The sequence below is a fragment of the Mycteria americana genome, chromosome 1, assembly GCF_035582795.1.
Source record: "Mycteria americana isolate JAX WOST 10 ecotype Jacksonville Zoo and Gardens chromosome 1, USCA_MyAme_1.0, whole genome shotgun sequence".
In the NCBI taxonomy this organism is placed as follows: Eukaryota; Metazoa; Chordata; class Aves; order Ciconiiformes; family Ciconiidae; genus Mycteria; species Mycteria americana.
This window is the reverse complement of record NC_134365.1, coordinates 38595734-38623231: the sequence shown is the minus strand read 5'-3', so window position 1 is coordinate 38623231 and position 27498 is coordinate 38595734. Positions and strand designations below refer to the sequence as shown.

General features: G+C 41.5%; 1 protein-coding gene across 1 annotated transcript in view; it reads right to left on the bottom strand.

Moving 5' to 3' along the window:
- The window catches only part of MSRB3 (methionine sulfoxide reductase B3), an 85061-nt gene that overhangs the window by 4842 nt on the left and 52721 nt on the right, over positions 1 to 27498 (bottom strand). Inside the window, 1 exon segment of the mRNA XM_075495104.1 lies at positions 520 to 617. Within this exon segment, the coding sequence (XP_075351219.1) occupies positions 520 to 617 (98 nt within the window).

The following is a 27498-nucleotide window of genomic DNA, read 5'->3' as shown; positions in this document are numbered from 1 at the left end:
TTTGGGCATGTTTTGAATGACTACTGACTTCATTATTACGGCAGATGGGATTGTTTGAGGCAGCCATTAGGACTGCACTGAGAATGAGTGTTGGGAATGAGTTAGCACGGCTGCACGGTAATGCACAGTGATAGAATCAGCACACAGACAGTCGCTCCACTGCTTTCAACTTCCCTCTCAACTGCTCACGTGTGGAGTCAGTCGGCCAGGCTCAGGCTCAGGAGCTCCTTTGAAGGGACCCTCTTCAGGAAGACAATTTTTGTAGACTCAGCACCGAGTCCAACCATTTACATCTGCTCTGTTAAATCTCACACGAGACAACAATGTGCATTCCAACGAGCCCTTTGTGCCTTCAGTTCGTTCCACCCAGCTGTTATACCTACAACCCATTGTGCTCTCTCACAATGATTACTATTTAATGGAACTGAAAGGTTTGCAAATTTTAGGGAAAGTACAGCATGCTGTAATGATTTTTGCAGCCTTTGCCATCGGAACGGCCTGTGTGTGCTATAAACTAACCTGACTGCAGGATATTTCAATCCGATGCATCCCATAGGAGAAATCATCATTGAAAGTAATTGCATCGGGACTGATCACATCATAGAAGGAAGGCCAACCTGGAAAAGAGGAACAAGATAATTAAGAAAAGAGGGCATCTTGGTGGCAGATGGCATTGTAAAAAGCAAGACAGAATCACACTTTGAAAAATGTTTATCTCACTCCAGAGCCTGGAAATAACTAAAATGGAGAAACTGGATCCTAAATCACTTAAGGTACTTTGGAAAATTTCCCCCCTAAATACAAAGTTGTTTACAGGCAAGGACTAAGCTGCCACTAGCTGCCTATCTTCCATCTCAACAGAGATTCCTGCACTCCACCACAAGCAGCGGTAGCTGTTTACCTCAGGCACGAAGGTGGTTGCTCAGGTAAGCCAGATTCAGCCTCACCATCAGTTTAAAAAAAACAGAAATTCCACCCTAAAGACAAACAGCAAGACTTTATGGAACACAAGTGGTTTTGGTTTTGCACTGGAAAGGTACTTTAAAAAAAGAGTTGGTAAATTGCAATTTAAGAGCCCCAAAACCTGCCTTAACCTTTGCCTTCATCAAAGCATGGTCACACCCAGAAAGATGTGCTCGGACCCTGACCCATCACACATTAGAGACAGTGAGATGACTACTATTGTGTCTAATTTCAAAACAGTAATGAGTGCTTCAGATCAGCCATGGACAGCTGGAGTCATAACTATGCCTATTTTAGACACTAGTAGATGGTCTGCATCCAGGACAAAACAATGGCACTCATTAACATGTATGTTCAACGCAGATGATAGCTGAGCACTGAGCAGCATGACCTGACACCAGATGATGATAAGGTGTACACCTGATCCACAAGTAGTGACCACTTATCACCTAAATAATGACCTTCTGCTCTTTAACTATTCCATGCCAAGCCTCCCCCTCTCCACAACACAGGTAAAAAACAATGCAGGTCTATTCGGTGTCCCAGTAGATACCCATTACGCAGTTGTAGCTTTTCAGCCACTCCTCAAAAACTTGTCATCATTTGCTCCATTTCCTGAAGATGAGTTCCCACATAAGAATCCGATAGGCTTTAAGGTCATGTCAACATCTACCAGTGTCCATCTGTCCAGCCAGTAGAAATCCCACCAGCTATCTGTCCTCATTCATTCTCTTGCCAAGTATCATAACATGCACAGGCAACTCTTGCTGTCTCTGTATTACACATATGCCCACGTATACAGAACTTCCTTGTTTCTTCTTCTAATACGCTAAGCATTTGCTACTGATGATTTCATAAAATGACTTGCAATAAGCTATTAAGAAACACAGCAGCGGCTGTGAATCACTGCATGCAGATGAATAAAGGATATATACAGCTTCCCATAAGTAAAGTGAGTAAAATTTCCTATACAGTAAAAAGAAGCCTGAAAGCTACCAAGTCTTCTGAATGTGGGTGAAGAAAGTGTGTAAACTGGAAAAAAATCCGTATGTCTTCAGCTGTATCTTAAACCATTAAATATGGAAGAACTCTTATTAGGATGCAAGCATAACAGGCATAGTTCTTTAAGAAAGAAATGCTCAGAAATGCATTTCTCTTCCTTTTGGGAACACCCGTATAGTAGCATTCCTAAGCCTGCAACCTGAAGGTACTGCAAGCCCCAAGTCTACTACCATCACAGTTGTTTCCACCCCAGAACTCGCTGCAGAAGTAAGTAATTTTTTTCCCCAAAAGGATTGCAAATGGGAAGAGTTACAGACAGCAGACAGATTGAGGAGCAAGAACTCTGAACAGGGAAAATATCCCACAAGACAGGAACTCAAAACAGTACAGCAATGACAACTGTAAAAAACCAATTTATAAATTCTTCCCCTCATGCAAAATATCCCTGCCAAACAAATACCTTCACAAACAGAAACGGAATAAACACATGACAAGTTTTGCAAAAGGGGTTATCCTGTTGACAGACAAATTGATGTCTCCTAATTGGTGGCTCCTTTCCAACACCATTCGTCATCTTCTTAGCTGGGCCTCCGTCTAATTAAAATTGAGGCGTTACATAGAGCTGGTCAGAATATTTTTAAGGAAGCCTTTTTAGTCTTTTTAATTTAATAATTTTGCAAAACAGACATATCAGTTTGCCCTTGTGTGATGGCAGAAGTTCCAAAGAGGGAGCTGTTTGGAGCAACCAACTATCTGATCGTGTGAAAGCCTCTGGAGGAGGAACACTTCAGTGCTGCAGAAATTCTCAAAGACAACCCTGCCTCCTCCATAACAGCAATAAGGAGGAAGCTTCAAAGGCTGCTACACAGAGATTGAAGCAATCTGTGTCTTGCTGAGAAAATTATCTTGTGAGAAGGGTTTGGAGGAGACGTGTTTATGTCAGCTTTGACATTAAAGGAAGACCATCCATCCTCCTTTCTCCAGACTTCTCCTTTTGGTCTTCCCATTCACCGCAGAAAAATTATTTGCTTTGGATGCACTCCATGCACTTTTGAAAAATTAAGTAATCTGAAACCTATACAAACAGGCAAGCTCCTCCTAAAGTAGCCTTTGTACCCAACTGGAGTGACTTCAGTTTAGGCAGTCAGTTCATGCTACATGTGGCCCATATTCCAAGGGCTCCACCACTGCCACATATGGTCCCCAAGACAGGGACTAGGAAACAGCCTGTGCCTCCACAGTGTGGACTTTTAACTCTCAGTCATGCCATCTCTTCTTGAGTGACATGGCAGGCCAGGCACCAGCATTGCTGTGACAAACCAGTAACTCCATGAGGGTTGACTGAAAACTGAGCAAATCCTGCAACAGAAAAGGTCCTGAAGGGCACGGTGAGACACACTGTCACTCCGCTGCCCTTGAGAGGAAGACAAGTGAACTGCTCACTGAGTTGATGAGCCAAACTCACCAGGAAAATCAATCCCCCTCTGCTGTCTCATTTCCTGTCTCCTGAGCTAAAGTGGAAAACCCATTTGATAGTTTGCTAAGCCTTCTCTGGCCATCTTCTCTACTTCAAAAGCTGCCAGGAACAAGCCGTAGAAGCAGTCTGCCTGTCTGCACATCAGGCAACTCCCAATGACGTAGAAAGCCAGCCAGACCCCTGTGGACTCTTCATATGATCTTTCCGTCTTTGTAAGTGGCGAATGACCCAGCAGTGGCCTCCGCTTTGCAAGGCCCAGGCTACTTCTCCTGCTGTCTCACTGGCTGCTGCTCCTCCACTCCCGTCTTCCTGCGCGCCTGCCTCCTTCCTGCTGTAAGGCTGCAAAATGGCTGACTTGCTCTACCTTTCAGACTGCTGTTAGCTGTGCATTAAAGCTTCAGCCTGCCTTTGAAGGCTATCATCTGGCTACTTGGAAAGGGCTTGCTTCTGCAGGAATGGAGGCGAAGCAGCCCATTTTGGATCTCTTTGCTTCTGCTGAGCTGAGAGAGAGAAACTGTAACCCCTGGCACTGCAGAGACTGAGCGCTGGAGGAGACCCTTGGCAAACGCTGGTGCCGAGACTCAACCTCCCGGGGTGATGGCTTTCTGTCAGGTCTAGCTCACCACATCTGACGGGCAGCAGGAGCGGAGCTGCCGTCTTTTGAAGGATGGTAAAACATAACAGCTAGGAAGAAATAGCTGCTGGAGGAAAGGGGCAAAGGGTAATTGCAGGAGACAAGATGGGGGTGGGGGCAGTCTCCCAGCTGAGTGAACAACTTCAAATGATATTTGCGTGTGTGAGCAGCAGCTAAGATTTGTGAATACATTTATCCTTGAATATAAAGTTTAGTTTGAGGGAGAGTATGACACAGTAACAGTCAGCAATTTTTATCACATTATAGACATTTAAAATGGGCTCATTCTTATTTTCACAATCACTTTGCATCACACTAGCAATATAAAAGGGCTTTAAAATAAGAGTCTGTTGTGTTTGTGCTCACTCTGATGACCTTTTACGTGGGAGTCAGGCCACTATGTCCTAAGGGCCAGTTTCTGGTACGTTAATAAGCCAGCCACGGAGATGAATAGTTTTTCAGATATATAGCAAGTATCCTTTCTTGGATCTAAAATACACTAAATAAAGCAATGAAACTTTCTTCTGTCAAGTACTTAAGTGAAAACCATGTGTAAACTGAACATTACTGACAGATCTTTTCCGCTCCATCCTGCATGAGTAATACAAAGGATCTTATGCTGCTGGGTGTCACACATACTGAGTCATGTCCCATTCTTCCTCATTCTGGGACATCCCCCAAATACTTTGTAAAAGCTGCACAGCATTTCTAAAATTCACCCCACACCCCCTCACCAAAACTGAATCTTTTGTTTTTCATAATGGTCCCTATTCTGGCAAAGAGGAGACAGCAGTTCATGCCTTTTCATCAAAGAATGCTTTCTTCAGAGCAGAGATGGTCTGGTACTGCCCTGGGCAGCAACCCTGAGGAACAGGGAGGAAGAGAAACGTTGGCTCTGGCAACCTATGCTGCATGCTGCTTCTGCAGCCCTGGGCGTAGGGTTTCAAATTATGCAAAAGAGGCATCTTCCTTCTCACTTTCAGACCTCCTATTCTAGGTACCTGACGGAGTCTGTATTACTAACGAGCCGCCTAAGGCAGGCACCTATACAGGCAGCTGGCACAAGGTGGGTATCACGCCAACACAGGCAGCCAGCACACAGCAGCCCAGAGAGCTGACAAACTGAATGGTTTGTCTCCTCCTTAAATTGAGATGCCAAAGTAGTTGTAATGCCCGAGTAAGGCAGGAACAGTGAACAGTGTGCCTACAGTCCAGCCCCCCTTGTGCATTCCTGGTAGAGATATGAACCCCCAGCAGGAGTAGATCGTTTCTTTCACATTAACCCAGGGAGTTCTAAAGCACCTCATCTTGTGGGCTACTCCAGGACTCTTTCTTGGGGCAATGCTGACCTCATGCAAAAAAAGACATTTTGTTCCCATAAACTTTTGGAAAGCAGTCCAGCTGTTAATTGATTGATCAATTTTAGAAGTATCTCAAACCTCCTCCTTCCAGTTTTGCAAGTTTGCACACATTTTGTTGTACTTAGATCTCCAACTTCCTAATAAATGGATGCAAGCACTTAAGACATCTAACCATTAAAATACAAGTCTATAATTATTTGCAGGACCAAAACGGCAGGCAGCTTTTGAAAATCAGCCCTGCGAGGCTATTTTTTCCCCTCTCCTGAACTAATATTCCTTTTGACATTTTTTTGAACAGCACAATTGCAGTCCCAAAGCATCTAATGCTCTGACATTATTCCCATTTCATACACCTGCCGACTGGAGACCTCCACAGTTTTTCAATAACTGTGATGTCTGTAGTTATGTTTTACATTTTTAGATCCCAAAGAGATTAAGTTCAACCTGCATTTTATCATTCTTTGCTGTAATTATTCCGAGCATTTACTTCAGTGAGTTATTTACAGATGGAGAAGTAGGGGGAGATGGAAGATGTTAGAACTACCAAATGGCACCAGATGGAAAAGAGGACCTTGACCTGAAAAATGCCTTGCTTCTCTGATGTGCTGTATTTTTAGAATTCTGATTCCCTTTTAACCTAATGCGGATTAATGAAAACCCAAAGGCTTTTTAAGGTAGAGTCTCATCATTTATCTTCACTGAGAAGCTATGTCTGTGTAAAAACATAAAGCGTATAGGATTAAAAAAAAAGGTAATAAAGCTTCTACTTTGAAACTGCTGTAAAGCTGAAGGCCCTTCACTTTTTTCTTTCTCACAGGTTTATTGAAACAGAATCTGAAAGACACAGGCATCCACAGCTGTAACTTCTCACATACAAGTTTAATGTAGAACTACGAAGTGACATATTGCTATTATGTAGAATGCCTGTGCAGATATAGGGCTTTTTTTGGCTAACATCCTGGGTTATTTTTCATAATATCTCCATGATGATGAATGCACAATAAATATTCTTACTTACAAATATTTTACCATCAGGTAACACTACTTTCAGTGGAGGTTCATCTAATTTACCCAAATGTAGCTAGAAACAGAATCAGGCACAGAAACATTCTTGTTCACCAACAAAGGACTTTACATTAGATATGTATTCCACTGGAAAGAAGAGTCAGTCCTTTCCAGCACCATCCAGATATAAGAAGGACGACATGGTACTGTTTTTCAGCAGAACACGCAGAGTGTCAGAGTGGTAGCTAGGCTGGGGGGGGGGGGGGTACAAAGACAAAATGAAGCTTTATTTTGGAAGAAAAAGTAAAGAGGGGGCTTATCTCTAACACGCTATCTGTCTCTAACAGCAAAGTTGGGCTACCGCAGCAGGCAAATACCACTCTGACAGAACAGTGTGGGAAGGGAATTTTACAAAACAATTGAACTTCTAATAGCAGCTTTTATAAGACAATTGTCATCTGTTTTTTTCTTTATGTTTCTCACTTGGGAAATAAAGAAGTGAAAGCCATAAAAAAAGGTGGTATTTGTTTTCTCCACTACAGCACTCTGAGCATCAAAACAACTTACTATGAAACAGCATATGCAATCCAGATTTATTTCTTTGTTAGTGGGAGGACATTATATTTGTTTAAAATTATTGTTAAGGGAGATCTGAAACTTCGCATCTACAATTTCATTTGACATCTGAATTTTTCAGAACAAGAGTGCCCCTGATGTCTCTTGAGCAATGAAAAGCATGGGGCCTGCTCTCTAGCAATTAATAACTGAATCACAATACCACTATTGCCCTAGCTGCTTCCTTAGTCCTTTCACTGTGCTCTAAAATACTGCTAAATACAAGCCGGCTGTTTTAGAGCCTTCCTCTCTAACACTCCTGACATCTCCAATGTCTGGGCTGCTGCTAAAATCAACAGGTAGGCAGGAGCTGGGATCTTCCTCAAGTCTTCTTACAAAGATTGAGTTACTAATGGTTTCTTTCTTGGTTCAGGTTCAACAAAACTACTGAACCTAACTCACTTCCTCCCAAAGGATGGGTTTCTCCCCTCATCTGAACAGTGTCTCTTGTTACCTTAAATCATGGCTAATGTTTTTAAAAATATATCTTACACATAAGTCAGCTGTAGATCTTCAGCATCAAAGGAACCAAACAGAATCATGTGAAGCAGTGTAACCTTAAGCTATAATTTTAAAATGCCATCAAGAAATGTCTCAAATAGTTTTTAAAATTTACTGTTGACCTAGTAACCTCAGTCCAAAGCATTCAACTTCGAATAAATGTTTTTGTTTTCCTTCCAAAAGCAGTATTGGTAAAACAAATGTATATATTGCAAAATATCTTGCAGTTGGTATACCTATGAGTTATCTGTGCAATTCACTAAAATAACTGAAGCTTTCATATATAGGATGAGTAAATCAGGATAGCAGTAGAGCTGGCACGCCTTATGATGGAAGTGTTTTCACAAAATTGGAATCCTAATGCAGTGTGTTCACAAAGTAAAAAAACCCAGCAAATGCAACCTTGTAATAATCAGCATCTGGCACTGAAATGAACAGCAGTCACAGATGAAATACATATTTAAAAAATTTGTCAGGGAGTACTTCAAGTAATGAATGTCCACAATTTGTTTGTTGAAATATTTTCCTGTAGTATTGTTATGCATGTCGGGGAAATAAAGTTTGAAAAGAAGAGCCAGAACTCACTTACACACTAAAACTGAAACTACAGAGGTAGAATTCTGACAGAATTTTTAACTCAAAAAAAAGCAGCCTGTACTGTCTTTCTTTTGCAGTTATATTCCTTCTACTCAGCCTCCTTCTACAGTGCCTCCAGCACTGAGTGCTCTAGCAGACAAGCACCCTCCTCATTACAGCTGGGCAAACAGGCTCTCATTGCAGTTGCAAAGTTCTGAAACAAGGGAAAGAGTTATTACACTGATTAAAACCAAAAAAGACAAAGGCCCCCTTTCTTCTGTTTACTTTAGATATTGAATGAGCTGTCTTGGTGAGGGAACTTGGTCACAAATAACTAAGAAGGGACATAATTTTCTTGGCCATCAAGGAAAGCTTTTGTCAGCATTTGGGACAAGACTGGGGCAGTTAGCAGATGGCAATGTCTGCCCAAGGTTGACAGAATAGAGTACTGAACAGCAGGGCCACAAACAGAGCCACAAAAAGCCACAAACCACCAGGTCTGCTGTAAGGGCCATTTGGCCACAGGACAAGACTCTGCAGGAAGGTGGGGTATGGCTCCTTCTGATGCCACCATGAAAAGCGGTGGAGAGCAAAACCCTCCTCTTTGCCTAATATTACAGCTTAGCCACTAAGCTAGTCCTTAAAATAGATAAATTTCCAGAGCAGGATTTTCATTCCAGTGCAGGAACATCTTGTCATGAGCTACAGGCTCGTCAAGCCCTGCAAGGAACCTTGCCACGAAGCCCTCCTTCACCTGGGAAGTGCAGAAGCTACTCACTGCAGCTTCATGCAATGACTTCTGAGGTACTTTTGCCACCTTGGACCTGGTACCCAGGGAAGCTTTACGTTGCCCCCTGCCTAAGACTTTGTCTCTACAATACATGGTTGAACACCACACTGTCATGCACAAAAGGATGTAACAGCTATAGGCACTGCAGAAAATCCTAAAAGAAGAAAAAAGGAATGATTTGTGGGGTTAGATTGTTTGGAGTTAGTGTTGGTTTGGGGGGGGGGTTAAATATTTTAACAACCTCTTATGCAAACAAAAGGAGGTAGGTAATAATGCTGACTAGAAAATAAAGACCTTTCTTCACAGAAAAGCCTGACAAAAACAATACACATGTGCACACACACTCCCACACACTCCTTTTCCTTTAAGTTTTGTGTGGAAAACTTCAGCTGTACTTTGAAAACTTTTGAAAACTGAAACTATTGAAATGGAAAAGTTCATATTTCAGATTATAATGTTTACCTTCTGGTTTGCTTTCTGTTACGGTTTCTAAAGCAAAGCATGCCCTTTCTGCTAAACCCTGTATTTTCTTTCAAGAAAGATTTCAAAGGAAAACTTTTCACAGCCATACTATGTAGCTGGTGACACAGTCCAAGGAAAGAAACAGCAAACTGCTTAAAAACGATCTCATGAGGAGCTGTTCTCCTTTAATGCTCTGCTGGGGGAAGCCCAGCTTGCCTCTGGAATCACCCAGAGACTGAGCAAGCGCTAACATGGCTGCTGAGCAGATCAGCTCAGCACAGGTCTCTTATTTGCTGCAGTGCCTGTGCTATTCCTTACACGACTGCCTCTTTGATTTCTTCTTTTTCTTCTGGATTAGCCTTCTATTATATTTTTACTTGAATAAATAATTTAAACAAAACAAATGTACCGTACACAAACTGCTCAAGACATGGAAGTCATTTTCAAACTAAGCTAAGAGCATTTGTAATTAGGTACAGTACAAATGGTCACAGTGGAAGTCAATTATACTCACTGCATGTTTTTGCAGACAAATAATACTGGTTTATAAACATCCAACTCACTTCAAGGTCTTGTTTTCTTTTACGCTATTCTAGGTAAAGAAATATGTAAAAAGGAGTAATTGTCTTGGAAAAGAAACCTGATGCAATAAGCAGGAGGAGAAATAAGAGAAGATTAGGAGAGAATTGGCAAAAGGAAATGGGCCCATGTGCAGGAGAAAATTGGAGAGAGGCAAGATGCTAGGAGTGGGCATGCAGTCCTCTATTAGAAAATTTCAGGTACCTCAAGGAAAACCCTCCATACTTATGGAGATTTGTCTCCATTACACAGTGCCTCCCACAGCACTAGGCCAGCTGTAGCCGCAATTCACATCGTCAGCTATGGACACTCTTTGGATACTCTCTTCTGTAACACTGAAGGCTGCTTCGTATTTGTCTTTCCCTGGGCTTTCTCCTCTGGGCCATTCAGATCTCCCACAGCCCTGGTGGAACAGATGTCCTGACTCCACTGCTCGGGCACAGGCCATCGCACGGTGCCCATGCTCAGGATGCCCTGTACGGCCTGGGTGCAGCAAGACCGCTGCCCTGGCACAGCAAGCCCGATGTGCAGGCCAGCTGTCAGGGATGCTGGCTGCTCGGACCCTGTGCACATCGAAAGTGGGTATCTCCCAAATGAAAACCCTGGAGGGAGAGGAAGAGGAGAAAGGAACTGCCCGCAGGCCATGGCGTATGAGGGACAAGAGGATGTGTAACATCCCCGCAGTTCCCCCTCTCCCGCACTGCCTCCGGAAGGGCTGTTTGCGCCGAGGGTCAGGAAAGGCTCCGGGGGAGGGGAGGAAGGAGCTCTGGCCGCCGGGAGCAGCCCGGGCGGGGGGCGCGGGGAGGTGCCCGCCCCAGGCCCGCCCGGGGGTTCCTCAGCGGCCGCTGCCGCCTCAGGGTGGGGGGAGCGCGGGAGGGTCCGGCTGCACGGCGGGAGCGGCGGCAGCTCATAGCCTTGTTCTTGTCTCCACCTGCTGATTTCATAAACAAAGATACTCGGGGAACGTACCCTTACAAATAAATACACGTGCCGGTGATGTTAAAGCTGTGTTTCGGGGCACCTATCTCGGAGCTCCAGCCGCAGCCAAACACCGTGATCCGGGAGAGGAGAAAAGACACTAAAACCGGAATGGGTGACCAATTTTTTTCTGCTTTTTCATCCAGAATTTTGGAAAACAAGCACGGTGTCATTCTGCCATCTGTTTCTTCCTGTTCAAAGACTTTCAAACGCACCACCAAGCTCCGATGACCAAGGGCAGCTAAGTGCCGCCATTTCGCACAGGGAAGGAAACAAAGGCAGACGAAGCTCCTGTGTAAGCAGGCGAGTTGGCACTACACTCAATACATTTCTGGAGCTCACATGTCAAAAAGCATCACCTTCAATTCACTGAACCCTTCAAAGAAGCACACACCAGGGCTCCAGCCTAACCTGGCTCTCACCCTCCTCAGAAAGGACTAAAAAAAGACAGGGAAGGGATATACAAAGGCATTTCTCATCAACTACTAAATGGTCCAATATACTCGTAACCTTAGCTCTCTGCTTTATAGCAAGTGAGTGATGAAAACCTGATGGGACAGGCTTGCAGGCTGCACTCTGAGCCACCGGGGTGCATTTTTGGAATTGGACAAAAATATTCTGAAGTCAACACCTGGCAAGGGCATGGGCAGCAAGGGGAAATACTGTCAGGAAAGGAATTGTTTAAAAAGATTAAGAAAAATTTTAAGAGGTGAAGTGCTGGCACGGATCAGTTTTCTTGAAAAGCAGGAATCGGGCTCTGAGCTGGCTCCTCAGATGCTATTTGGAGACCTCAAAAGCAGAGTCATTTAAAAAGCAACTTATTCAAGGAGTCCATCTAAAACTACAAAAACATAAAAATCCAGTCAGACACAGGAAATTCTTAGGGGAATACAAGAATTTTATGAGTCAGAAGATAAAAATCCCTCTGAATACCTAACTAAACTAATCTAATGAAGTAGTCACCAGGAAAGGAGTGTGATGAATCTGCATGTCAGGAAGAACAAATTTAAACAAACAGGAAATTGAACAACCTGAAGCTGTTTTCATTTTTACTCCCTGTGCCCTGCTCCTTTTTTTTCTTTAAAGGTGCAAACCAAGTTGACAGCTGCCAAAGCTGCTGTGTGGGTCTGAGGGGACTATTTCATTTTAGATGAAGTCTCAATTTAAAAGAAAGTAATTGTCTCGCTTCCTTTTGCAAAGTTTGGAAGTCATTTATTTATGATTCATTATTTGCACTATTGTAGATCCTACAGGCCCCAGTGCAACCAAGCCACTAATCATTGCAAAGGTATACAGGGAAAGACAGTCCCTGATGTAAAGTTTATAACCTAAAATTTAGCTTTCTCCCTGGCATACAGAAGTGAGGCTAAATGCTTCCTATTAGATATTTTACCCACGGTGGTAGCTAGAGGGTTATATATGATGTTATCCTATATGATACAGGTAGACCTGGTCCAGCTTTCTATTTGGGCACATGCTTAGCTTTTGACATGGAAAAGTTCTCAGAGAGGTTTCCAGAGAGATCCTCACATCCACAAGGGCCTTGACTTTAGGTACAGAGAATTTCAAGACCACTTGTGTGAAGTAATATTATACAGAATGCTACCTCCTCTACATTATGGAACCATGCATTGTCTAGACTCAAAAAAGAAGGGTTTTACATACATGTAGTATTGCGTCTTGGATGCCTTTTGTAAGAAGTGAGGAACTTTCTCCGTTTATAACCTTTTCATTAAAAATTTTCTCATTTTGGAAATAAATTTTAGCAATTTGCACTTTGCAGAGATCATGTTCGAATTCTTAAAACTACGAAGATTGCTACTACTCTCACAATGTTGCTTCTATACTAAAATTAAGTTAGCATTAAAGCCCTTCTGTTACTTCAGGTTTACTTCAGCTTGAAGGAAGTAAATGTATAGAGAAGCTAGATTTTTTTTGTTTGTTTCAATGAGTTTTGTGATTTCAAATGTCTCCATTCCAGAGTAGAAAAAAGAAAAAAAAGGAAAATTCTCTTTAAACAAGCTTTCCTCCAAAACTGGTCTTGGGTTAATTAAAATGTTTCATTATACAAAAAATTCATAATATGAAAACTAAAATACTTTATTCTGATTTCGATTTTGTGTGTGTGTAGTATTGCATCTTGGATGCCTTTTTCATACTAAAAATTTCAGATAAGAAGTTGTACTAAAATAATTTTGAGATGAAAAATGAAACTTTCATCCCAAAAAGACAAGCCACTGGCATGGTCTAATGTGCTGCGGTAGACAGTATGTTAGGCATAGACTGAACTGACTGCAAACTACTTTTATATAAATTTAGGACACTGCTTAGTTTCCTATCAGAACTGCCTGTCTGGATCCTCCTATTTGGGGTTGATTCTGGACTCCACTTAAAATACTAATTGTTTATATTAAGCAGACAAGAGAATGTGTGATGTATTTTAACTGTCAAAAGTGTTGTGAACAGCAGCAGCTGGAAGAGGAATGTTTAATTCACTCTGTTACTCCCAAGCCTTTTAGAATCCTGTATCAGCAGCTAAATCTTACTCTTGAAAGCAAGAAAAACAGGGTATGAAGGGGTAACACTGCAAAGCTGCTTCTACAGGAAAAAAAAGAAGGGGTATTCAAAAGCCATAGCATTGTCATTATTAGGTCAAAACAGAGCATCACTAAATCTGCAACAGTATTGATGCATCTGTGAAAGCTGTGCACATTTTTGTGTGGAACAGCTCACATTTCGTGGCTCCTTTCTTGTCCTGGTTTACTCACACTTAGCTGACGCCAGACGTGATGCAGGTAGCAATGGGAGATACCACTTGAACCATTCGCTATATGATACCCCTAAAAAAAGGAATCTTGATACTATCAGTTACTGTCATACTCTTAAATCTTGGGGACAAGGGGTCAGGGCTTGTGTGGAGCTGTGAGTAAGGATAAGTTTCCTCCTCTACACAATTTATTCTCACAGGGCATCTCAGACACATGCTCAGGACACTTCCCCCATGATAACTGTTGCAGCATAAGCTTGTGCTGGGACCAGCGGGCCCAAAACAAGGTAAGAGTTGTTACTTAAGAGAGATTAGTAAAAGCCTTGCTAAGTTACGGGACCAAGTTGTTTTCAACATTTATAAAAATTTCAAATTTTCAAAAGCAGAAAAAAAATCCAACCACAATGATATACTATTTTGCATATTTCCTTGAGGAAATCTTTTAAGTAAACCAGCAAATTAGCTGCACACAGACAAATGATCCTTCTAATCAAGGGATCCCTCTAATCTAGTCAAGGGAAAGGAGGGTCTGAAAAATTAAATAAAGAGATGCATGAGCTCGTGCAAAATGCTGTAGTGCAGGTTTTCCTTGGGAGGCCTGACTTCTGCCATGTGGTTTGGGGTGGTTGTTGTTTTTTTTTTTTAATGCCACATTTACGGAACGGATTTGGCGCGCTCAGGAAAGGAACACTGCTTTTGTTCATCCCATCAGTCTTTTACTTGTCCAGTTGCCACTGCTGTATTAGTAGGAAGAACAGGCCCAACAAGGTGTAGAATAATGCTCTGCATTCAAAGACAGTGTTGTACCTCATTTCACTTTAATATTTACTTCAAAAGTAAACTCTGCTGCAACCTCGCATAAATAGCGCCGAATGAGTTTGCAAGGTATCCTGTACTTACTGAAGCAAAGTCAATTCACACCTCATACATACAATTGCTTATTTGGTTGCTTACTGCCAAAAGTTCTGCCAAGAGAGCCCTGGGATGAAGCAAGTGGGGAGACAGAGGTAGGTCAGGCTTGACTGGAGAAGAATTGTTAACAAAACAGAAGTTAGCCAGCAGAAACATAGTCCACACCAACTGACAGTAAGCAAGAATAGCTAAGTTGAAAAGTAGCTGCAGGTAGAGATTTTAATTATATTTTAATTTGATTAAATGCTTTTTACACCCTATGTGTCCAACTTCTCATTTTCAGCCTTTCCACTTTCTTTCTTCTTTCCATTAATTTTTCCTTACACTACAGGAAATATTTCTTTCTTTTCTTTTTCACTCAAAAAGGCACCAAACTGGGTGTCTGAGCTTCCTCTCAGGCAGTGTGTGCTTGGGAGTGTGAAGTCAAGGAACCGTAGCCTTGATTAGACTAGACTTTGGAAGGAGCTGTACAGAGATTTTGTTTAGGTTTGAAAGACGAGTCTGTGGTTCATTCTAAAAGGAAACTCTTATAGAGACTTTGACCAGAGAAGGCAACATACAAAATCTTGACAAGGGCTCAGTAGGAAATCTTCCATAAAAACAGGTTTTTAAACAAAAAAACATGAAATGCTTCCTTGCTGGAAGCAAACATTTTCATAGGGATGTCTCTGCCTCACCAAAGACCCACTCAACCCAGAACAGCCAGTAACCTGCTGGTCAGGAGGTCCCATGAGAGATGCATGGGAGGCTTCTGTTCTGATCAACTTCTAATATTTTGCATGCGAAGTGGAGAAGCTTTAGCAAGGCAGACTTAGGAGAAGGTGTCATAAGATGGCTGAAGCAATCCATCAGCTTCCTGCCCTTCTCCTGCCCCCACTCTCAGTTTCTTGGTCCTGCTGCTTCCTCACCATTCACCGGCTCTGGTACTTATCCATTTGTGGAGAGAAAGTTCAATTCACTAAACCAGCAGAAAATTATTCAGCTTTTTTTCTGGGCTAGCAAGGTGAATCAGTTAACTGAGAGGTTAAACAACCACTAGAGGCAACGCAAGGCAGAAGGTGAGAATACAGGGCAAGGGGTGTAAGGATGACAGAAATACTGCTGTGATGACTTACTGTGATGTCCCTGATTGATAGAAACTCTACGGTTAGAATAAGGTAAACCTCTGAGCTCAGCATTGACTCTACTTCTTTGCACTAATATCACAGAAACATGATTATAAGCTGACCACATGAACAATGGATTTGACTAAAAGGCTGCTTGAGGTCAGTGCCTTTATAATTCAAATCAGCCTGTAATCCCTCTGTTCCAAAGATCTTCTCTGTCTCAGCATTACAAAAGGCAAAGTATGCGAATTTAGAATTTAAAATAAATTACCGGGGTTATTTATTATTTGGACTAAATCTTTTCTCAGAGAGCAGGTAGCAGAAGATGTACTTTCCAGGAAAGGGACTGAAACGTACTGTACTTTTCATTCTCTAAGCATGCTGTGAGCACTTAAAAAAACAGATCACTCAAGAAAAACTACAGTATGTCAGTTCCCAACCCTATCTTGGATATAACAAAATCTAACCTTTGACACCAAGCTACGCCAGTACTGATCCAACCCTATTCAACAAACTCAGACCTTTTTGTAAATGCTGCATAACTCCCCACAAGTACAATGTCTGTTTACTTAAGTTCTGAGCGGGCAAAGCGGATTTAGCAGCATCGCAACAGTGGAAGTTGCAGGGATGGGGAAGGACTGGAATGCCAGAGGTTGCTGGGTTTTCCCTCTCTACCCTTCACACATTCATCAGATTGCAACCAAAACAACACACATTCTGGCTGCAGAGCGCTCTTAGCCTTAGCAGAAAACGTCTGCTTTCGGTTGCCTGAAAGGGACTGCTCTGAGCTCAAAGGTCCACTGAAATTTAAAGGGCATCTAGTATCCTGAATGGTTTGCAGTCAGCCCAAAAAATCTTCGTGCACTCCCTGACATCTTCCCAGCTCCCCAGGAAGCTAAGGCATACCCATGGTTTTAAATGCTCATGCTGTAATTGTATCACTCCAGGTGTTCTCAATAGGATTCCTTCCTATAAAACAACTAAAGAGGTAAAGTACGGTCCAAATCTCCGCAGGAAAAGAACAGAGCCAACAGCACAATCAGTTTCTGAAAAATGACTTGGTTCCCATGCCACAAGCAACAGTCCATAAAGCATCTCACAGAAAACCCAAACAAGCCTCGCAGCTTCTGGCTTTAGAGCAAGAACTAGAGGACCTGGGGACTGCCGACCCACATTCCAACATGGACCTTAAAAACGAAGTTCCCTCCCTCCCAGGCAGCTTAATGACCTGCAGATTTTCAGTACAGGCCATATCTGACATCAGTTTCAGAGCCTCACCTTCAACCACATTAAAATGGTTTTACATTTTGACATGAAACATGATGGTGTTTCATTTGCACAAGGCACCATCCCATTGATTTGGTGTATTTGGGGGGGTGGAGTGGGGAGGAGGAAGGATTCCTACTCTGTTGTATTCAAAGCAGCCTCAGTAGCAAAACTTTCAGTGTTCAACCTCTGTACTTCAGTATCCAGCGCTGCCATCACTAGGTCAGTATTTGTTTCACACTGTTACTCCAAGTAACACATTTTTAAATCTACACTCCAAAAAATGTTAAGTCTAAAATACTTGCAAAACTGTGAATCGTTTTCTTAGAAAGACCTGAAACAAAGTGATCACCCTTTGGAGAGCTGTGTGTGCAATGACTGATCATCTCTATTGTTCGCATTCCCAGGGGTCACAGAGGGGTTCAGCTCCATTGTACCAGGGCAGCACCGAAAAGAAAGGCCGTCACAGCCGGCTGATTGTGCAATCCAGGAAACCAACCTGTGGGTGCCAGTAATTAAGTATCCAATTAAATGGGCCTGAGTTTTGAGTTGATGGCAGGGTTGGGAATTTGTTTTTAGTTTCTTTCTAAATAATAAACATTCTTTAAACTGCAGTCTCTAGGCATCTAGAAAACATTCTGAAAACTTCTCAAATTTTGTGAAAAATTTTGACTGGAAAAATTCAACAATTTGGACAAAATTCAAATAGCTCAACTGTTTTCTACTCTTCATTTTGAAAGCATATAGTTCAAGCCTTTGTTTGAAATGTTTCCTTTACAATATCAATTTATGTTAAAAAATCTGAGGGATATATACCCTGCCCAGTTCAATACATTGAAAAAAACCAAAATCTTGTATTTCGCTTGCCAACTTAAAGCAAACTTTCCTGGACACACAAGTCCCCAACCTTGTTTCCATATACAGGTTTGGCCCCCAAATAAGAGATCCTATTCTTCTCACAGTTCTAGCTGTGGCTACCCCAGCCTCTGGGACTAACTTTAGCCACCTCTATTTGAACATTTTACCTCTTTCTACAGTAAGAATGTACAGCAAAGGCTATACATCCATCCAAATATGTAAACTGGGTGACCAGGGCAAACAATAATTTTATTTGCAGCTTTGTATTAGTGTGTCTTTCTGCTGTCTCCGTGTTTAACAATCTACTTTCCTATGCCCATCCAATGAGACTATTTTTCTTATTTTTTTTCTTCACTGATCTTTATTAGGTCATTGAAATGTTTGCATGGGCTTCAGTAAGTATCAGTTGATTTCCTGAGAGTGTAGCATTCTTCACTTTTGCTTTGAAAGTTTTTAAAATATGTGCTAACACTGCTGTAACACTCTAATTCCCCATCATTCATTAGTTGTTTTAAAACAGACTTGCACAAATAAACTGTAATGTTGAACTAATGAGATATGGGTGGGAAGTTTCTGTAAATACAGCCTGAATTAAAGGTAGGATTTCTGCATAACTTAGATAATCTTATTCTTTACATTGCACTGAAGATGACACTGAATGCCCTTCATTTATGAACCTTTATAAATTTGAAGAACACCCTGCCTTATTCTTTCAGCTTCTTTAGCAGACCACCTTTATGTTTTTAAATATGAAGTAACACACTCCTATCCAAATGCTAAAGCAGAACTGCAGGCTCTAATACATTTGATTACTTAGACATTTTAATATTATTGTCCACCTCCATCTGTGCAAGGTTTAAGCCTGGCACTGGCCAATACAGTTTATGAAAATTTCAAAAAATATGCAAGAACTATTGGCAGAGGAAAGAAAGAAGTATGCTGTTGCTGCTCATACAAATTATGAGAAACTCATTAAAGCTCAATCATTTGTGGATAAGTAAAAACATTCTCAGAGGCAAAGTGCCAGTGGAAATCTCATGAGTTTCAGCTTCTGAAGTTTCCCAATAACCCCCTTCACTGTGGGAAGGAGGGCAGAAGGGGGAGGGATGGACAGGGGCTCTGTATGGTCCACCCCTTTCTTGATCTGTTGAAGGAAGATCAGAACACCTTAAGGCCAAGGGCATTTAGATGAAGGTCTGTGTCCTCACTCCCACCCAGATACAGTCAAGTTGCCACGCCATTCTGGGTGCCATACTAGCAGGCACCCTAAGTGAGTGACGACATGGGTCTCGGACTTGTGCATAGTCTTCACAGGAGGTGGAGAGGTGGTCAGGTCCTCACTGCCTCCTCCACAGAAACAGGAGCCCAGGAGGGGGCATGTCCCACCAGGGGGTCTCCCCAGTCTGTTACACATCCTGGCCAGGAGAAGGTCCTTTGGGCACAGACCTTCCTTATGTGAGAAAGCGAAGGGGAACATGAAAACTTATGTTAATGTATCATTAAAGAAATTACTTTTACAGAGACTAGAGCAAGGGAGTTAAGATTACAGTTCTGCTATGTACATTTCTGTGTTTTTTTAGGAGTGGGACTTACTTTTTATATGGTCTACACTGTGACGCCTGGAACCAAAGGAGTAAAATCAGCTGCTGGCATAAGTTTCAACATCATGCTGTTCTTCAGCCGTAAAATGCAGCCCTGCTTAATCCTACTGCCACAACGACACAGACCCAGGTACGCCCGAGATATGCCACCGTTGTGGGGCAAGGGAAGAGTCGCAGACATGCAGACAGTAAAGAAAATAGAATGATTTACAGAGAGAGGTCCTATAATTCTCTTCTCCGGCAAAGCCAGTTAACTGGGTAAGCGATGGCCAATGTAACTTCAGATTGCCACAGTCTAACACTAATACTAACTCATGACCTGAAGTCCAGCTCTGACAGTACTCTTTCAATCAGGGATTTCCTCCTATCCTTGAAAGCAGGGAGGGGTGAAATTCAGTGAAAAGCTGTATCTTCCCCTCTTGCCTTTTAAACTTGTTTCCAGAGCCCTAATGCCCTCAACACAGTATTTTATGCAGCAGATTTTTTATTTGCCAGCACATTTTTTCCACCACTCTTCAACCTAAATATGTCTTAATCAGTTTCCAGATATTCTATCGGCGCTGACAATTGACATTCCAAATCCCACCCCTCTGCAAATCCATATTCCTGGGACTCTGTTTAAATCCCTTAAATATAGAATGTGTGGCAGGGCAAAAAAAATCACTGAGTCAAGGGGAGATAATAGTATGGAAGTAAGTATATAAGCACTTTCAAACACTAGAAATCTTGTGGGTAAACACTTTTTAAATGAGAATATAAACAGGGAAATTCTGTTCTCATGACAACCTCCTTCAAAAGTAAGAGGGAGAAACAGAACGCTTCTGTTTCTAAATTTTAATGTTTTAAAAATACACCTTTCAGTTTTCACATCTGCATTTATTGTGTCAGGTGTCCTTAACTTGGTTAGAATGGTTAACACAGACTAAAAGACTTTGACTTTCTAAAAGCTCAAGAATAGTGACATAAAATCAGCAAAATCTCTGCCTACTAAGCCTTTGGGAAATTCCACATGCTTTCTGAAACATGCCAAAGACCAACTTAATATTTGGGCCCTGACTGAAGCTAAATTTAATACATTTACAACAGGTTTTATTCACTCTCCTTACCCTTAGGCCATATCTCTTTCAGTTACATATTTCTCTTCCTGCCCATGAATGGATGAACAGTGGTGAATAATCTATTTACAAAACACATTTTGTCAGCTTTTTCACATCTGACAATTCTTACTCATAATTCAAGAGAAAGATGAAAATTGCTGCAGTTCTCTGGGGTAATGGTAACTGGAGACACATAAGCAGATTTGGTTTTTTGAAGAAAGGTAAGAAAAGGGAAATGAAAAGGCATACAAGGAGAAACAGAACTAAAATAACTGCAGGTAAACTCGTCCTTCCCATAAATACGCTGCACCCAAGGTCTGTGTACATGTGGTTTACTGACACCCAGTAGAAGAACTTGAGAGTAATTGGGTAGCTCTCATCTTAAATTTATGAATTTTTTCCACTACACCTCCACAGCGACAGCTGTGGAAAGTGACTTGGGGATCACACCCACTCATGCCCAGCTCTCTGCACATCCATTCCAGATGGAGATAATCTCTCCTAGCTTTAACTATCAAAGTTACATGCCTAACTCTAAAGTTGATGGGCACTTAAAAAGGTGATTCAGTGCACCCCCAGACAGACTTCTCCAGCAGAAGGATGAACCCCTCTGAGGATGTTTACCTCTTCCAGCTGACTTTGGATGAAGCTCAGAGGGCTATGTTAAGGTAGACACTTACAGTTAGGTAAGATGATCCCACTCCCCCAGATATGGTAATAGCTTGTATAAAATATCCCTCCAAATGAAATGCTACCGTTTCTCCACACACAGGGATTGTGTGAAAGCTAGACACAGAAACAAACTGAAAAGGACATTATGCAAATAATCAAAGCACCTGCATTGCTACAGCTAGTAAAGAAGAGCAAAGACTAGCGCTAAATTAGATGTTCCAGGGTTTATTCAGAACAACCAAACACTGAGAATATAGATTTTGTGATCTTGATAGGCATGGTGTTTGGAGAAGGGCATACAGATCTAAGATTGTTCAGACACCTGGACCCTGGCTGATGAAAAGGCTGGGACCACTTCCTCTGTAAAGAACAACAGGCAGGCATGACAATGGTATACCAAACAATAGAGAATGGTAATTCAGTCCCTGATGGAAAAAGAGGTTGCTAAGACTCCTGATCAGATCACATAGGGATGCAATTCTTTCCTTGCAGAAATACTTTCAGCCCTTGTAACTCAATTCACTGTTGTCTGGCTTAAGACCTGATCGTGCTGTCCTTACTCGCATAAAACTCAGTGCAAATTGTGTCTGACTTAAACTGGCAGCATTAGACCTCATTGGTGTTTTGACTTAGGACTTAATCCTAAGCAGATGGGTGTTCACATGTACAGTGGCAGTTGCCGTGGTATGACACAAACTTGTCTACCATTACATCTTAAAGGCTGTGGTTGCCACTAAATTAAGTCAACAAAAGACAAATTAATGTTCTTTGCTTCATACTCAGATCAACACTGTAAAGATTTTGATGGTGATCGCTGAACATTCCGGTTTGATTAAAAGCAGCTTGCTTTTTTCCCTTTACTTTTAGTACTATAAAACCTGAAATCAGTTTTGATAAGAGACTAAAATGTGAAATAGTAAAAGCTGACAGATCTTTTGTATGATTTCTTACTGGTCATAAATTTACAGCACTATATCAATGAAAGAAAAACATGAAATATTTTAATCTTTATTGAATCTTCTGTCATTAATAATTATCACTTGGCTAGTTTGTACAGTCTAATGACATGAAACAGGTAAGTTTTTTCAAATACTAGATTTCTTCCAGTTTCAACTAATACTGTATGATACCATTCTCATTATCTTGTATAGAAAAGATGTTAAGGGTTTTTTTCTCTTTGACAAATCCAGAGGGGAAGAAACAAAAACAGCTTTCACCTCTTTCTTGTTCAAATTCATGACTGCATAAACCACGCTAATCAAAACAGAAGATGTGCCATTTTGGACAACATGCACTCAGCCACAAAGGTACTGTGCTTAATGAGACATTGCCTAAAACCAAAACAGGAAAATGCACTTTATGGTAGTGAGAAAATAATGAGAAAAAGAGCGGACAGGTTGACCATAACTGTCCTGTCCTGTTAAATTCATCAAGGCACACAGGCAAAAACCACCTCAGTAGTCTTCTTTGCCTGCTGTTTGGCTGTGGACTGTCCCAAAGAGAAGCCTGTGATAAGAAATCAAAGGAGCCATCTGACACATAGTGTATGGGGGCTGAGGGGGAGCACCCCCTCAATGCCATGGTCTTGCCCTCTCATCTATCCCAGAGGCTGATGAGGCTGGCAGTGTGGTGCTTGTCCCAATGGTTTTACACAGCCCCAGATCTCCTCTGGGCTCAATTTAGGTCACAGCAGTGACAAGCACCTCCAGATGGTCACAACTGAAATGACACTATTGCTGGCTTAAGTTGTTGCTGTCCTTATTGAAGCTGTGAATTCCTCCCAGAGCGGGAAGGGAGAGCCAGGGCAGCTGAAAGAAAGCATCCTAAGCAATTCTTCTCCCTCAGCCAAAAAGAGGGAGTTGGGTTAAGTTTGGTTTTACTGTGAAACTGGAAAGCTAACAGGAAGCAGCTGCTAGACTCTGTGGATGAAAAGGTGGGAACACTCCTCAGCTGAGGAGCCGCATTTTTCATCATCTTCCTCTGATTCAGTAGGGCATCCCATGAACAGAAGAACTTCCCTCCTCCACGAGAAGCCAAGTAGTAACTGGATTTTAGTATCTCACAGAGGCCACTAATCTTGCCACCTTGCACTATGCTTTCTCCTCCTTTGACCTGATCTGTTTTCAAAGAGGTGGAACAGAAAGCACTATGAAGAACAAGGGACGCCTTTTCATAGGACGATTGATGCAGTGGTCCACACAAAGAAGGGTCCAGGAACTACTGAGTTGGCATTTGATTTCCCAGCACAGCCTTAGTCACTGCCTAAATCAAGGAAGGGCCCCAACCCAACCTCCTCAGCTGCTTGGCCTCCAGGCAAATAAAAGATGAAAATTTTTGTTAGCCACCAGAGAAGAGAGCAAAAGGAATGCTCAGGTGAGTGGGAACGAATGAGAAGGGAATGGAAGTACTTAAGATCTTTTTTTTTAATCTTTCCTGAAGGGTGGAGTGGAGACCTGCAGTGGAGACTCAACATGGACTTCTAGAATAAGCAAGGAATTTACTGATTCAGAGTAAATTCAGGCATATTGGGAGGGAGATACAGCTTAAAAAGAGGCTAGTTTTCAAGGAGGGAACAACAATTTGTCTTGAGAATGCATCAGATTGTACCAAATACAGTATATATTAACAAACATCTTATTAGAATCTCTTCAGATTCACAGGGCACTGTCTTTCTGATTTCACCTCCTTTTCCCTTCAAAATCAGTATTATTTCCACAATAATAGAAAACGCCATAGAACTGATCCATGACAAGTGTGCAGCATCTTCAACTCTCACGGCCTGCGGAAGAGATCAGACTGCTCAGAATCTTGCAAGATTCAAACTGATTTCATGAACTGCCATTGACCAGGACAATTAACGTCCTCCAGGCCCCACTACGTTAAGTGTCATTCACATTTGCAAATACAAGGGGTTTTTTTTGGAAATCAATGCATGGGTGTATGACCCTATGATAAATGGGTAAAAACCTGCTTTCTTAGACCCGTATCACTGATAGGAATATTGTTCTTAAAGAGCTTTTGAAAGTTTTATATTCTATCAGTATTTTCTGTCCTATATGCCTAAGCCCACAGCTCATATTTACATGTCATTTAAACTCCACTATTATTACATATCAGACTTTAACAAAGAAACTCAGGCCTTTATTTATAGCCACAGTCATGCATTCTGCTGCAGAAATCATGCAGTTCAATTAGGTGAGGGATTCTGGACCTGGGAAGACGATTTGCATGAATTTTATTTCTTCTGCACAGAACTGAGATCCCCTTGACACAAATTTTGTGGTACAGGTGACTGTGTAGGCAGAGTGAAAAACTCTAATTCAGTTGAATACATTTACCATGCTGCCTTTTATATTGCTTTCCAGAGACTCTTTCTAATGTAACTTCATTTACTCAGTCTAAAAGGAGATACTTTGTAAAGGCCACCCATGATTTGATTTATGGTGGACCTAAGAGGTGATCTCAACTCATAAAGTGTTTCCATTGCACTAGGTCTTGGACATGCTCAACAGCAAGAGACAGCTCTTTCCCTGAAAAGCCTTGCAATGCAAACAAACTAGACAATGGGCAGGAGGAAAAAGGCATAGGGAAAAAGTACTTTGCCCAAGATCCCAGAGCTGACAGACATGCTGGAACAGGGTACAGAATCAGCAGATGCCCACATAACATTAATAATACGAAGCAGCCATCCAAATTATGTCCAAACCTGCACATCTCAGCTACCTATATACATCCAGATGGATGCTTGTAGCTTCTGCACCAGGAGATAGTAAAGACATGAAGTATTCTTGTATCCTACAGAATTCTTGTTTCCTGGCACCATGCAGTGAGCTAAACAGTATCCCGTGTTGCCATTCTTCAAAACCTCTGCAGAAGTATGTACATGACGCAGCATGCCATAACACTCCACTTACAAATGAATTATAGTTCAACTTCCAAATTACAAAGCAGACAGGCAATTTTTTCCCCCCACTTCATGGTTTAAATGAATAGAGTACTAATAAAGCAATGAAACAATACAACTGACTTGAGCTGTACTTGGTGTGGGTAAGTCACATTTGAGCTATATAACCATCTCAATGAGCCACAGCTGTGACCAGAAACCTCCCTGCTTGTCCATTCTTGTGGCTTCTCTTGCACATACTCCATTTTTGGCTAATTAAATGGGACTATGGCAAAGTTAATTATCACAGTTAGTCTGTAATAGGGTTAATTTGACTGAATGAATTTTCATTTAAAAGGAACAGAAAAACTCTTTATGAAGTTTGTAAGTATAGGATAATTCAAGAGTATCACCAAAAATCTTCTACTTTGTCCTGAACAAGACTGCAGTGCAAGTAGCTCTTGAAAAGTAATTAGGTAGCCTTGCTCAGTAAAAAACTGCACAATGATTAACCGGTCTAGGCAAGAATCACAACATTTTTGTATTTAAGAAATCCAGCCCTCCAGAACAGTAAAGATGTTATGCTGCTGAATGTTGCTAACTTGAAAGAGCAATTTGCTGACTAACAATAACCTAACGCCCCAAAAGACCAAACCTATCTGAAGCAGCTATACTTACGACAAATAAAAAGCCCTCAGCCAATCTACTTTATAGTTTATAATTTAACTGAATACCACAGTTTCCAACTCCATGTAATAAAACCATGATTTATATATTATTCATGTCTTCTCAGACTACTTTTACCAAATTGTTTCTTAAAGACAGCCTTTTTTAGCTATTTACAATGAAATACGAAATAGAAAAGATTGTCTTTAGTACTTAGAAAGAAGGGTAAAAAATTTCTCCTAAAGAAATCTGATTAATTTGCTTACATTAACGATAATAAAATAGAAAACCTAAATCTAAATATTTTCATTACAGGATGAATTTAAACACATTGCAAGATCCTTCTAAGCAACATCCTCAGAGCAAGGCAAGAAAGAAGCAGCAATGATTACTAAAGTAGATGTAAGACAAAAATAGAAAATTGTATTTGTCTTTGTTGATATTATATTCCTGGCTCCAGGAGCAAGGCCCTTTAACACACAGTTCTTACCACATGCTGACAGGCAGTGCTTCGTGCAGGAGCGGCACAGCAAGCACGTGTGCTAGCTCACAAAGGCAGAGCATCTTTAAGTAGCTGCCCTATTAATGAGAACACAAACAGGATTTTTTGGAGGGAGGAATATATTATCCAAAAAACCCTGCAAAATAGAAATTACACAGATTATTCACACAGAAAGGTTTAAGGCTGTTGTGAGTCCGATCAAGGCTGCTGGCCTCCATTGGTAGATTCACAGATCTAGCTTATGGAAGCAAACAGGCTTCCTATTAAAATACTTTGACAACTGAGAAGAATCATGACGATGATAGCAAGGAATAGCCCAGCTCAGATACAAATAAGATGAACAGAGAAAGTGGGAGGAAAAGACATCTGCAACTGCAAAACCAGTATTAGAATTTGGAAAGTTATACATTTGGAGTCCTCTGGCAGCCGACTGCCTTCTTTAAAAATCCCAGATGAGCAAACTTTCCTGCACGCTTACAACATTTTTAATCAGCCCTCCACAAATTCAAACATTGTGTTACATGTCAAAATAATTTGACCAACTTTTGCCATCCTTTACAAGAGATAGAAGAGCAGGGCGATGATCAGTTCCTGCAGGTCAGCGCTGTTACAAGCACATAGTTCACTGGGATGTACCAGTGAGATGTCCCATCCGTCTATACTCCAAGTCACATTGCAGTATAGCCCTGAAAACATTCAACAGATGGTTCAGCTTGCATCTGAATCTAAACACACATCTTGCTGCTGAACAGATATAACAGACCATGCTCTCCAGCCATTGCATCCATAACGATCTGCTTGTAGGGTTGTTAATGCCAAGAACAAAATAGCACTGACAAGTAACAACAAGTAAGATAATCTGAGCTGCTGTTCTGTTTATGTAGTTGCTGTCTCCCACTGTCTCTCTGTGCCAGCTCACGTGCCCTTTCAAGAATCCATGCGCTGGTGGTGGCCAGAGAGAAGGAAATAATTCCTCATAGTTGAAAGAGACTCTGGAGAGGTCGTTTGCCTCACCCAAAAAGCTGTGGAGCATTCCTGTTCTTCAGTATCTTGGTTGATTTTGCCACCTCCCTGTTATAGACTCTGCAAGTAATCTTTTTATGTTTTTAGGTCAAGTACAATTCTGGTTGTAGATCAAGTTTAGATCAAGTACAATTCTGGTTGTAGGGTGACTGATGAACTTGTCAATATGATTTTGTTGTGAACACCAAACGTCTCTTCTCCT